The sequence below is a fragment of the Poecilia formosa genome, unplaced genomic scaffold (genome assembly GCF_000485575.1).
Source record: "Poecilia formosa unplaced genomic scaffold, Poecilia_formosa-5.1.2 Scaffold104, whole genome shotgun sequence".
NCBI lineage: Eukaryota > Metazoa > Chordata > Actinopteri > Cyprinodontiformes > Poeciliidae > Poecilia > Poecilia formosa.
The window spans coordinates 79483-94219 of NW_006800043.1; the positions used below are offsets into that span (position 1 = coordinate 79483).

Consider the following 14737-nt stretch of genomic DNA (forward strand, 5'->3'; position numbering starts at 1 on the left):
AAGCGGCAGAATGTTTTTGATCAGCTTGTTTTGTACAGAGCTGAATGCCCGACAATTCAGAGAAAGAGAAGTTGGCCGATGGATTGGGGTATCTAAGGGCCAAAACTAGAGCCAAATCTTTACTGAAAAAATAAATGGAGCGAATCAAAAAGTAAAAATCCGGCTCATGTTTGTTGGAAAGCGATGAAATCAAAACTAAAGCCGTTATCACAGAGAACCGGATCAAATTAGATTGAGGCTGAATCACTCAGCAAACTCACTCTGGGGAACCCTGAATTTCACATCCAGAATCTGAACAGCTTGTTCTGTTCAGCCTGGAATTAGAGTAATTGCTCAGAATCTGCAAAGGGGAGAATTTTGTGTCCAGTCTGGGAAGTGCAGCCTGACAAACCGTCTCCCTCGGTTCAAGCACGCCGACAGAAGCTTTCAGGATGCGTCTGGCCATAAAAATAAACACAGCCACAAATGAGGCCACCGTGTCCTTCAATCGCACCGCCTGGACATCACAGCGTTGTAAATATCCAAGAACATTTTAAAGAGCACCTTTAAATAAAACGATGCTGTTATTAACCATGCTTTGTTTTGTTTTTATTGTCTCTGTGCAATAAAAAAACAACAACAAAAAAACAAACACATCGGATGAAATGAAGACGAATACTAATATTTTACCTGCAGATGTCTGCTTGAACTTTTCACTCTTCTTCTTTCTCCACTTCCAGGGCTTGAGGAGTCTGCCAAGAGTTGCAAACTTGCTCCGGTGACGGATGGGTGGAGTGTGTGTGCCAGAAACCAGGGACTCTGAGCGCATGGCAGACAGCCGCTCTACTTCCTCAGCTGTAAATAAATGATTAAACAAATAAATAAATAAAAAACAAAAAACAAAAAAAAACAAACAAGCTCATCTTCTGCTAAACCGCCGTGCACACTGAACCAGGAATTGGAAGAAGCAGACTCTTTCACTTTTTAAAAAGGTCCTGGCGGTGGGAAACGTGTGCCGAGTGGCTTCCTGAAATCTGTAGTAACTTAATGAGACTGAACCAAGAGCATAAACAAACCTGCACGTCAGATATCATTATGCAGAACGCGCTCCGAGTACAAACAGTTTAAGGCTGCGCCCCATTCCGAGCCATTGATGTGTCACTCCAAAAAAAAAAAGAAAAAAGAAAAAGGAGAAGAAAAAAAAACACACTAAACAGACTGACAAGCAGCTCATTATGGAGGGAATTTTTCAGCTCCTCATGAAATATTCACGAAGCCCAGCCTTCTGGCTTTAAAGTACTGTCTGACATCAAAAGCAAAGAATGTACAGCATTTTGTCCCAACGCAAACTGCTACACAGAAATGTGATGCAACACGCAAAGAGCAACAAACCACCACACTAATGAGACAAAACATTCGGCCAGACCCAAAATGCTGAGAAAATGTGAGTGGTACATGATGACACACAGCACCATGCAAAATCCTTTTTCAAATTTTGTCACATTGCAACCTTATGATCCACGGTTTTTAATTTTTTCTTACAAACAAGTGCCTCATAACTCTGTTGGGCATTTGTTTCTTATGGATCGAGCTGCAAGTGTTTTGGAGCAGCTAAAGACTGAAATGTTTGCTCATGAGATCAAACTATCAAATTGCTGTGTGATAGAGCTCACAGCAATAGTTGCCACTTAATTTGCAACTATTGCCACATATTTTCAATTGTATTTCGATCTGGACTTTGACTTGACTGGGTTGTCCTTAGAAAAATATCTTTACATCTACATATTTAGGCTTACCGTCCTGCCGTTTTCACCCTGGTCTCAAGTCTTTTGAAGCCTCCAATAGGATTACCCAGCCAGTTAACAAGACCACCTCTGACCTGCATCACTATCCCACCTGAAGAAAAGCAACCCTGCAGCAAAAAGACTGCCAGCATGCAACAAAGCTTCATTTTTGTCTAATCTGAAGAATATGTTATTCCACTTTTGGCATGTACACAATAAAGATCGGAGCAAACTTTAAACAGGACTTCTTTTGGATTTCTTAAAAAAAAAAAAAATCATCTGATGCTCACCATTTTTCCAAAAACATCTGTTTGAATTCAAAACGAGCTTTTACTGTGCGAATAGTTTCTCCCACCTGAGTAGCAAACTTTATTTAAATCAAATATTTATTTCACCAAATCCAAAAAGTAAATGTGATTGTGGGCATTTTCTCTTGTGTGGTACTTTAAATCAGCTCAAACTCAATTGACTAATGCAGATGTACTTTTTTTTTTTTTTTTTAAAACAGAAATTTTTGTGTATGCTAAAAGTGCTGAAATATTTGTATTGATCATCAGTGGGACAGTGTTAAGTGTGCCAATTTATAAAAGTAATATATGAAAAGCAAATAACATTCAAAAAGATTTCAATTCCTTCACAATGATGTATGTTTATAGAACCTAACATTAACTTTTCAAAATAGCTCAACAGCTCAACTGAAAATTTCAAATAGGAAAGCACTTAGAAATTGACATTTCGAATTGATCTTTTAAATACCATACAGTATTGCATTTACCTAAAAGTCATACACTGCCATTCATTTATTTTTATACTGGAAAATAATTGTGTTGGGTCAATTAACTAACTGGATCCATTTTGATGTACGATTTTTAGATGCATTTGTAACCAAATATCAATGTCCTACAAAGCTGGAGCAATAAAAAGGTTAATCAATCCTCTGTTTATAAAAGATGACATCTAGCAGGATCAGATTTCATCCACGACATTCTTTCAGTTAATCCTGACACAAAAGAATATGTTTCATTCATACCATTTGCTATCAAAGACAGACGTATCCCTGAGGAAAAGGGACGGCTGGATAAATAATCCGACAGTAATGCAGTGCACACATATTTCCAACAGATTGCCACTTGAGTGCAATCTCGCTTGTTTGCTGCTCTATAAATAACTTCACAATGGGTGCTGATTTTTAAATTTTCTTCATTAGAGACTAGAGACGGAGAACAACTTGAAGCAGAGTGACTTTAAATACCCACGTGATGTTGTGCCATTTTTTTTTTATTTTTTTTTTTAGAAACTTTACTGAAGTCCAAGTGATGGCTTGGTACATCAAACACCTTCAAAAGCTTCATAACTGTAATATGTATGACACATTGGGTGCAAGAGTAGGTTTGAAATGTGTTCAAAACGATTCTCCACTTCTTCAAATAAACAAACTGGAGCATTTTCAAGCAGGAAACACGCGAGTACACGTTGAGGCAGTCACTGTGATGGTGCAACGTTCTACAATCTGTTCAAGATCCTGGCAGATGAGACGGAGACTCAATCTGCAAAATGAAAGGAGACTGAGAACGAAAAAAAAATACAGTTTATCTCTTAGTAACGTCGTTACTTCAAGACAGGCGATCACTGACCCCAGCATTTCCTCCCACTTTGTCTTCATCATGACCCACGCTACATTCTACCCCTGTTGTAGTCCTACAATGTGTCTACTTTTAATTAAAAACACTTGTTTGCCTACCAAGATGGCTGAGTGATGATGTAATGACTTTGAATTAGGAAATGCTTGAAGCAAACAGGCTGTAAAAGCTGCATGGCCTCTGTGGAGTAAACCAGGAGAGGGGAAACTATTAAAATATTTCAAATTACTTCATCTGAATGTCTTTATTTTTGGTAGAAAGGAAAGCAGTGGTGAAGTTGCCCTCTACTCGGGCAGATTCTATTCACTTTAATGACATTATTAGAAACAGAGCCACTCTAAAAGAATTAACCGTTGGAGCGAGAGACCCATCTGCCCATCAAACGCCCCTATAGAGCCTTGAGGTGCAGTCACACCGCACGGCGCGTTAAGGGCGAAGCCCCACGAGCCTACTCACCGTCCTGCGCGTTATTTCCACGGCTGCAGTTGCTGCAAATGTGCTTGATTTCCTTCCCGATCTGACAGTGGATGGTGAAAGGCATGTTGTTATTGTGGTGGTGGTGGTGGTGGTTCTGCTGCTGGTGCGGATTCTGGCCGCGGTCCTTCTTGTTACTTAAAGACATTATTTTGACCAGGCTGAACGCCTTTTTCTTAGGTTTCTCCACCGCCACGGGCGTGTTTTCTCGGTACCCCGTGGGAAGCCAGGCGCCGTGCATGATGGTAAACGCGGGATCCACCGCCGGGTAATTGGCCGTCTTAAACATACGGACGAGGAAGAAAAAAAAAAAAAAAAAATCGGAGCGATGTTACTACGATGCGGGGATTCAACTTAAAGGGCCATCTTTAGAGTCCAACCTGACCTACTCCGTGGATTGCGAGTCGATCGCTCTTCCGTTATTCCACACCTTTTTTTTTTTTACCTGAGATCCGTATTGTGCTCTGGGGTAGATTCTGTTGCGCAAAGTCGCAGCTGCTGGCAGATCCAAGGGAGCTAACAATAAGAGAGTCCGAGTAGTGAATGGCAGTGACTATCTCTCCCTGCTTGTGCTGTGGACTGCAGTAGGTTGTGGCTAATCCACGATTAACGGATCTGAGCACTGGCTGCAGCTGATTGGCTGCGCAGTGCGCTCCTCTAATAACCCCGTGTGAACGGAGGAGCAAAAGTTGGTCGTTCACCATCTACTGTACAGGTCGCCAAGCTGCACTACCCTACATATTGTGATCATTTTCTGTTCTGTTAAATCAGCACCAAGATAATTAACAAAACGTCAGCACAACAAAATACAGCGATCGCCACATTCAGGAGACCACATGAACAAACCTAATTCTGACACTCACCGATTTGCATAAATCAGGACAGACAAAATAAAAAAATAATGTATATATATATAGAAATAAATGCAATAATTTAATTTTAAAATAAATGCTTTGTATGCATGGTAAAACCTTCCTTTACTTCCAAATTGCCCATGTCTCACTTTATTTGTACTATTTTTTTATTTCCTGTTGCATTTTCCTTCACAATAAATGCAAAGCATTGTAACAGTTCAAAGGTCATTTAACCCGTTCTCATCCACCTCATTCTGTAACCACACGTTTTGCCTCAACCTCCTTCCATTTTACTCTCATACAAAATCCGTTTGTACAACCATTTTATATAATTGTGTATTTCTGAGTGGTATGGATGCACAGTACAGTATTATAACAACAGAATGTGGAAACTGCATTGTTTGATATGGTGATGGCGCTCATGATGAACCCACATCCCTTTTATTTCTGACGTCACATTATGTCCACCACTGTCCCTGAGCTTTCCAATCTTGGTCAAAAAGATCCTGATCAGCAGTAGAGGACCCTTCAGGTACTTCAAAACACATTACTGAAAGCAGAGTTTGAATGTATTCCACCTGAAATTCCTTATAGTATCAAATATCGCATCCAAGCAAAGTTCCAAAATTGCAGACACTGATGCTGTATACATTTTTTTATATACATTTGAGTCACATTACCAAATTTCCTTGCAGCAAACCATGACAATCCACCTTGAGGATGGCAAACATCCTTGAATGTCCTGCGTATAAAATCTACAAAGGGCTGTGGGTGTTCCAACCAAAATGACAAAGAAATTAACTAGTAAAGAGGAACAATTACCAGCAATGGTTGCATTTCCTCTTAGCAATAAATAAACGGCTAAAATCAGAAAAGCAACACTGACTGGCATTCTATATTTTGGTGTACAATTACTTAATCACAGCGTACCGTTGATATAGAAATATGTAAAGCGAATGGAGAATCTCATCACCAGATTCAATAAATCCTGGAGGGAGCATGACTCAATAAAAACCATGATGATGAGATGGATATTTTATTTGAACTGCCTACACACCCATGCTTGTTTTACATCTGCTGCATGATGTTCCATGATCTGAACTTATGTGCAGAGCCATTCTAAAGGCAAAATGTATAAATGAAATAATTAACAGCTCATAAGAAACAGTAGAACTAACATTTCAAATGGGAAATTACTAATCTTAAAATAATAGACCCCTCACTAAAAAGACTTTGAATAATACCATTCTTCAAGAACTTCAAATGCCCAGTAATTTGATTCCAAAAGCTTTTTGTGCAAATTCTTGCGATCATTGCAAATATTAACAGTGCATTAATGACCCATTAATAATGCAAAAGATGGGGGACCCCCAGGGCACATCCCAGCACATTTCCTGTAGAGCGGTGACTGATAATGGACTGAGGGGTGAGATGGGATTGTTGTGGGGGAGGAGGGAGAGTCTTTGATGTTCCCACAATGAGCCCCAGCTTATTCCAGTGGCATCAAAGCTCTCTCTGAAATGAGGTGGAGGCACACACATCTACTCCCCTCACATCGCAATGCAGTGCTTGCATTGCCTTGCCGTCAGTTGCCTACTTTATGACAAAAAAGCTGCCCTGTTGTGTCTCGTTAAACTCAGAAATTTGTGAAATAGGAGCTTCTTCTGAGCCCGAGCTCATTTGTAAACTATTTGAGAAGGTTACAAAATTGATTTAATGCGCAGTCTTTTGACTAGAATGACAAAATTGTTTTTCCATTTATTCCTCGTCTATATCTGCTTGTTCTTGCATTGTCGGAAGGAGGTTGGTTGCTGTTGCCAGTGATCACTCGACGAAGAAGCAGGGTACACTCTGGACAGGTTTCCAGACCATCACAACACAGGGACACACAGGACAAACAACCGGGCTAGTGCAACATACTAATCAGTAAAGGGCAATTTCATTCAATTAACATAAACCCTTGTTTTTGGACTCTGGCAGAAAGAGTCCAAAAACAGGGAGTACATGCAAACGCCAAGGCTTCATACAGACTGTTGTAGTTCAATCATTTTTATCTCTGTACACCACCCAGGTCTGTTTACCAGTTTCGGGACCCAACCAGAACCCCTCAGTGTTATTACCTTGAGAAATGATGAGATTTGGTTAAGAGATTTGCCAAAAAAAATGGTCAAATGTTATTCAAGCCATACAAATGGAACAGACACAGAGTGGCATTCAACGTCCAGCGCTGGGAGTCACTTAGCACACCTTAGGGGTGACACCAAGTGAGGCAATGATTGTAGCACGAGTTTAGCTTTTATTCTTCTACGCAATCCGTACCCTCCCTAAAGGGTGCTCTAATCAGTTTCAGTATGTTTATGCATGACTGGTGACAGTTGCACACAAACATGGTGGTGTTGGCTGGTTTTCACTTCTTTTGAAGCATTATGCATGATCTTTGCATAGTATAACTGGTGTTTAGGATTTTTCTCTTCATCAGATAAATCTTAGAAAAGCAGATAAAATGGGGCCCATCTGTTAGCTGTAAACCGTAATGATAGTATGCAGCATTATCCCTATGTCAGCATTGTGTAAGCCAGCCCTAACCACTGCTCCAGCACAATGATCCGATTTAATCAGCCTCTCATCTGATGTCCAGAAGGATATGTCTGCTTTCCTGTAAATATATATATATACAGAGAGAGAGAGATTATAGACTCTTCACCTAAGGAAAATCCACAGTATATCCCCCCTCCATTTAACCTGTTTGCTACCAGACAGCCAGAGGTTCAAAGATCAAAATATACAGGAGGGAAAGTCTCTCATAATATACTATTGCTTTTCAAAGATTGTGCTACTTTTTTCAAACTTGTATGATTTCAGGAGCATGGCTTTCCCCAAATGTTTAAAGGAAACATTCACCTAACAACTTGAACTGTCCTTTTTTTTTTTAGTGAACCACAGTAAATTAGCTAGGTGCTTGCAACAGAATGTCGGCCAACTTCCTGTCCAACACTTTGGAGGACTTTCATAACAGTTTAAAAATCAAACGCTGCTGCCAGAGTTGTACTCTGAGACTAAAAGTGCTGTACTTTCAGTCGTCCAGGAATGCTCTAAGAAGTTGCAGCTAATCCTATTTGACCTACATAAGGATTTTCAGTGTTGTTTTACAGTGCATTTTACTTGAAGGACAGATTCTAGATTTAACTGGTTTCCATGGCTGTGGTGCAGGTTTTGGGTGAAACAATCTTACCATTTTCGACAGAGCAGTCTGCCACTACAAATCTGCTGTACCCATTCGCCATGTTATCTCTCCGTCTCTTCCCATCTGTCATTTGCTCTCTGCGTTATTCTCTGTATAACTCAATGTAAGAATATAACACAATTCTATGACAAAGTCTAAATGACATAAAATAAAAAGATGATATTGAACATAGATTTATCTTCCGAATACGACTATTTTCACAGCCTTTTTGACGATGGTTTTGTCTCCACCTTCTGCGATGTCAGCTTCAGTTTGTCAGACAGTAGATTTATATTATGTGAAGCAGATGGAAATGCTGGTAAAAATCTGGACGTTTCTATTCAGACGAGAAGCTAAATAGAACAAGTTGAGCAGAAATGACAAATAACTGGGAGATAACATGTATCTGCTTTTTTATCTGCACAACATCGTTCTCTCTTGACATCATTAGTCATCGTGAACATTATTCAGTTCAACCACTGACACAAAAAGAAAAAGGAAAAAAAAAAAAAAAAAAAAAAAAAAAACAGTCACTAACTGTTAGGGACTCTGCTTAGCCGTTTGACTATTACTTCCCAATGGAATAAACAGACAGATGTTAATTTTTCAGTACTGTTCTCATTTAGAGCTTTAGTCCATCTAAATACAAATCTGACTTTCTAAATTTTCATATAAATGCAAGCAGCTTTTCATTTTTGAGGACAAGTCCATTGAAATTGTTTATGGTTCAGTGAAAGACTTAAGTGAATGGGAGGAATAAAACTATAAAAAAACATAATAATAAAGTTGATTAAATAATGAATCTCATTAATATGTGCTACAGTTATTCTGCTGCAAACAGTTAAAAGCACAGAAAACGTGAAATGATGCACAGGCCTCATTGCAGCGCTGCTCAGCATATGGATCTAACTGTTGCGATGTCGCCCTCTAGTGGCTATCGTTGATAATGTAGCAGATACTGTTGACGCCAACTTGGAAGTTTTAAAATGTTAGAAATCCTAATTTGGGGACAGACATTACGTGCTTTACAAAACATAAAAAAATACAGAAACTCCTGAAAAACTTTCAGTCAGTCTTGCAGGTTCAAATTGTTGGTATGACACTCGTATCCTATGTTCTGTACACAATTTGCCCCAAATCAGAGTGAATTAAACAAATCCCTGTATATGTTAATCACTCAGCTGAGCCCCGAATGTTGTTTTTGTACCCACATAAGTTCTTCTTTAGACAAATGGATAGAAAAACTGACAAGAAAACAAAAAAGAAAAATCTGAGAAAATGAAATTGAAAATCTGTTCCATTTTAAGTTGCATAGAAAAATCAGAAGACAAATTTACACTCAGGAGAAAAAAAAAACATTAAAATGAACATTTCTGTCAAATAAATGACTAAATATATGAATGTGTTCAAAAGAAGGAACAAACTCAGTGAGGAGTTTTCATTTGGCCAACTTTGAATGATAAAATTAATGAATTAATTCTGAATAATTTAAAAATGTTACCGAGATGTAAGCCAACAGAAAAAAAAACAAAAAACATTTACCATAAGAAATATTTTGGCAGGTATCAAAGATCGACTTATGTCCATCACAGCTTTAGGTTCATAAACAATATACGTTTTTAACAATCTCAGCAACATTATTTGTGGTCAATAGGATTATTTAAACTCAAATTAATATCACAAGGTAAACTCAAATGCCTTTGAGAGAGGGGGACATTTCTGCAAAAAGGTTAATTTAGAGTCCTTATGACTACAGAAAAGTTTGGTTATGGTAATAGAAAATCAACCTTCTTTAAAAGATCCCATAGTAAAGATTTGCGCTAGAATAAACAAAAAAAAAAAGGTAAAAAAAAAGTTGAGATGTTCTCTGAAACAACAACATCCAGTTTTCCCTGAAATAATCAGGTATTTGTTTGTAGAAAGGCTTTTTCTTACCTACTCAAGAAATTGTACAGTCAATGCTAAACAACAGACAACATGGCCCAATCGGGTACTACAAGCTTGACTGATACCTCATAAAAAAAAGAGTGTTGAAAAGCTGAAAGCAGCTTTGCAACGACTAAAATTTTTTAGTGGTTTAGAAGGAACGGCACTGCGTGCTCCTCTTACAGGGAATATATTTCACTAACTCTGATGTCTTGAAAAACACAGAAGAGAAACCAAACTAAGAAATGTGATGCTATTCCAGGGAAGACTTTGATACTTTCAAAAGTACATGCTTCACCAGAAAGGAAAATGCCAAGTTTCAAACAAACATCTGCAGGCAAAGAATATATTCTCAGGGGAGCTTCATACAACACAAAAAAAGCATAACACAGAATGCATTTGTTTCAGGTCACACATCTTGTTAAAAGAACATAGTACACCATCTTCCAGAAGCAATTCAATATGCCTTAAACCAAAAGCTTCAGCCTCTTTTATTGAGGTTTTATGCAGTAGCAAAACACACAGTTGTGCATAGTTGTGATATGGAAGGAAAATTATACATGGTCCATAAAACTTCCTAAAACAAAATCTAAAATCTGTGGTTTGTAGACTCAACCCCCTGTGGTCTGATACCTCTAAATAAAATTAAGTGTTTCCAATTATATACTGAGGTTACCCTAATTAGGATACAAAAGCACACCTGTTTGTAATTTATTCTCAGTAAAGGAAGAAAAAGAAAAAAAATCAAGCTAACTCATGTTAGAAAGTGAGTTTTTCCTTCCATCTCACAACACCAAGGTTTTATGCTCTAATGTTTCAAAATGAGAAAAAAAAGTATATCAGGTATGTTTACTTTTGTAAGTTTACTTGCATGTTTACTTCTGTATGCCAAGAATGTGGCCAAGGTTTAGCAAGTGTGTTAATTAGTGATGGAAATAAAAAATATTTTTGTAATAAATGTGTGCAATGTCCAGATTGTTAAAAAAAAAAGGCAGCGAGGGTCCTGCTGAGTGAAGTTCTGCAGCAAGCAGAAAGTGAAACTGCAACTCCAACACTCTACAGATGGCAGAGTGAATAAATCTCAACATGTGAAAGAAGGATTAGCTTAGAACCTCTCTCATGTGACAATAATATTCTAACTCATGTGAGTTGTATGTTGTTCTGAAGAAAAGAAAGCAATGTTATGAAAAAAAAATTATATATATATATATATATATATATATATATATATACACACGTATATAATGTTGGTCCTTACAAAAAATGTTTTACATATCTAGGTTTTATGAATTATAATAAATGAACTGATAGTAAAACACCATAAAAATAAAACAGTCTACCATTATAAATATCATACTGCATGTTATCTACTACTGAAAACTGCTTGATACAAAAAGCTAATAAAGAAGATAAAGAACATACTGTTAATATAACTTCATTGGGATCCTAATGTTCCCACAAAATAATAATTAAAAAAAAACAATTTACTGATCAATCATTAAAAATCTTTGGTGAAATGATTAATCAAGGTGTTTGCGATCATTTTTTATCATTGTCTATTGACAATGGATAATGATGAATAATTTCTTACTACTATTGTTTTTTTTTGTTTCATTTACATATTTTAGTATTAAGAAATAAGTTATTTTATCTGATTATTAAAAAGCTGATCAACTACATCCGTTTGTGTCTGTATATATTTTTTTCTAGAAGAAAGTGCTTTAAAAAAATCTCCACTAGAGAGCAGTGTTGCACCAAGGCTTACATAAACTTCACAATCTAGACTCACAAGTTTGTCTGTACACCATCCATCTTCTAAGTTATATGTTATAAGTTATAAGTTATATGTATATCTAAGTTATAGGTTACCATACAAGTTTGCTTGTACTGCAACTTTATGAAACAATTTCATATCGAAAACTATTAAGGATTTAAAAAAAAAAAAAAAAAAAAAAAAAAAAAAAACTTTAAAGACTAAAGTCTCAGGCTATTCAATTTTTGAATTGATCTATAAATTAAAAGTCTTTCTCCCATATTTTTGGTGTCCAACATAAGGATACTTACAGCAGAATATTTGTCATTTTAAATTCTAAGCCCATTTGGTTAAATCGGTATAATTAAGACAGAAGAGTTTCAGGCGAGGTGATTAAGAATCACAGGCACCAGCTTGTCTTGGAAAGGAGGAAGTTAACATCTCTGTTAGGAGAGCACAGTCTGTGCTGGTGTCGTATAATAAAAGGTGCAGCGAAGTCGAAAGTGAACAGTGCTGGCCTTCCTATTTCTCTGCAGCCACAGCCGTCTGAGCAGGCTGCGTCCAGACAACCAAATCTCGATGCAATCACACCACTTGACAGCAGGCAAGTGAAAATCAAAAACCAAGAAATTGCAAAAAAAAAAAAAAAAAAAAAAAAAAAAAAAAAATGAAAACAACCTCCCACAAGCTCCACCACATAGTTATACTGACAGGCAGAACTTCACCGTTCCTCTGAGAGGGTCTCCATCTGCACAGATGGTTCTGTTTCTTTGACAGAAATTTGAGTTTATTCTGCTCAATAAGCACCACACTGCTGGGAGGAACAAAGTCTCAGAGAAGTTCAGGTTTCCTCTTGACCTCATTTTGTTCTGCTGAAGTTAATATCACCCTTTGTTTCAGGCACAGGTAACATTACATAATCTATTTCTTCCTTCTATTTAGAAATGGCCCGTAGCTCCTACAATATATCTTCGTAATTTCACTTAGTGCAACGTAATAATTTGCACTGCCATATCCTCCCATATCCATTAAGACGATGCTTCCAACCTGATCTCCAAGTCCTAAAATTATAAATATTTTAGAGCAGGGGTGGGCAAACCTGGTCCTCAAGGGCTGGAGTCCTGCAACTCTTGGATGTCTCCCTGGTCCAACACACTTGAATCCAATAGCTGAATCACCTCCTAAGTGCAGTCAGGTTCTCCAGTGTCCCACTAATGACCTCATTATTTGACTCAGGTGTGTTGAAGTAGAGACACATCTAAAAGTTGCAGGAGACCGGCCCTCGAGGCCTGGAGTTGCCCACCCCTGTTTTAAAGCCTCGTTTCTGAAGGAAATAACTGAAATATATGCATTTGTTTGCTACTCTATTAAATGAGACAAACAGTAGTTCTTGCACTACTTGATGGCTTGAAACAACTGTTATACTCAGTTGTTTCAAGCCATCAAGCATATTTGGATAGGTAACCTTAGTAAAACACAAAAGGAAGTTTTCAAATTATTTCATGCATTATGGGGAAAAACTATCCAAACCAGTCAGGCCCAGTTTGAAAAGGTAATTGCCTCCTAAACCTTATAACTTGTTGCACTGCCCTTAGCAACAACAGCTGGCATTAAGAGTTTGTAACGATGAGTCTTAAACATGATTGCTAAGAAATTTTGGCCCACACTTCTTTGCAGATGTGTTTTTTTTTATTCAGCCTCGCTGAAGGCTTTACAAGTATGAACAGCGTGTTAAAGGTCATATTAGAGTATCTGAATCTAGTTTATTTTCAGACTTTGTCTAAATTAGGAATTTTCAATTATCTAGCCTGCTAACTCTCGCCGTTCTTGATCTTCCATTCATACATGTTTCACTGATGTTGTGAGGCTTACCTGCTTTAACTATTATGCCTATCACCACATCACATGAGGCTTCGGTTGGTTTGGCAATTACAATTTCTAAAGTATGAGGCACTTTTTGCTGTGTCCACAGTTCATTTAGCCTCCTGTAATAAAACTACGGAGGCTCGGAAAACAACACTGTGCCAGTATAGCCGCAGATTGCTACAGAAAGTTTAGTCCAAATGTGGCTTTCTAGGGTATTTTTTTATATATAAATATTAGCACGGTTGAATGTAAATATCTGAGTCCATATACATGGCACAACCCTTTGCGTAGATTTTAGAAAATCTACATTAAATCAAAAGTAGTTCACCCAAATTTTAGTTTTAAAATTGATTGGATTTTTAAACAGTATATCATCCCACCTCCCCCCGCCCCCTCCCAAAAATATATTAATCATTAAAAGCAAACTTAATAGTGCATTCATGCCAATTATAAGTATGTAACCAGTCAACTACTATATGAGCACGCATCAAAACTGATTTGATTTTTTTTAACGATGAGAAAAAAAAGATGTACAGCAACATTTTTAATAATTCTTTCGAGTACCATCCTACGCGTCAAGTGCTTTATGTCCGAATGCTTTAGTTCCAAAATGAATCCTGGGATTTATGGAACAGTTTGGAGGGAGTGCTGAATGCTGCAGTGCAGCTTCGATTGAACTCGTCTCAGGTTTGCAGCTGCATTGAGGGGAGTCTGACTCTGAGAAGGCACTTAGTCAGCAGAACGGTCCTAAAGAGCTGCTGCGCCATGGGGACTGCACTGGTGACACCTGCAACTAATGTCTAGTGTTTAAACATTCATCATCTGCCTGATGCATGAAATTCTTGTCCAAACAATATATAAATTTTGCCCTCACTGAAAATATCTAACATAATTCCCAGTCATTGAACACTTAAATGTCTTCCCTCCCCCCCTCACAAGAATAAATAAAATGCATGTTGTCTAGTTAAAACACTTGAAAGCAGCGTTTGAAAGTAAAATATGATGCTCTCTCTGCAGCAGTTCTTCTCTCTGCTCAGCATGCATTCATAGCTTCTATAAATATGAGCCATAAGTACGCCATCATGCTGCTTTCAGAGGCATTCAGAAACAACCATTTACAAATCTTCCTCCACGTAGAAAGCACATCACGGTCAAACATCTTCCCTCAACATGTACAACCCCTGGCAAAAAGTATGGAATCACCAGTGTTGGATGAGCAGTCATTCAGACATTTCATG

General features: G+C 37.7%; 1 protein-coding gene across 3 annotated transcripts in view; it reads right to left on the reverse strand.

Moving 5' to 3' along the window:
- The window catches only part of LOC103142994 (phosphatase and actin regulator 1-like), a 47375-nt gene that overhangs the window by 23298 nt on the left and 9340 nt on the right, over positions 1-14737 (reverse strand). The window contains exons 1-2 of one of the 3 annotated variants that reach the window (XM_007559344.2): positions 12733-12828; positions 670-834 (exon numbers count right to left, since the gene is read on the reverse strand). In XM_007559344.2, coding sequence (XP_007559406.1) covers positions 670-808 — 139 coding nt within the window. In that variant the 5' untranslated portion in view covers positions 809-834; positions 12733-12828. Of the gene's footprint in view, positions 1-669; positions 835-3859; positions 4473-12732; positions 12829-14737 lie in introns of those variants that run through there. The other 2 variants (XM_007559342.2, XM_007559343.2) reach the window with 2 other exon arrangements.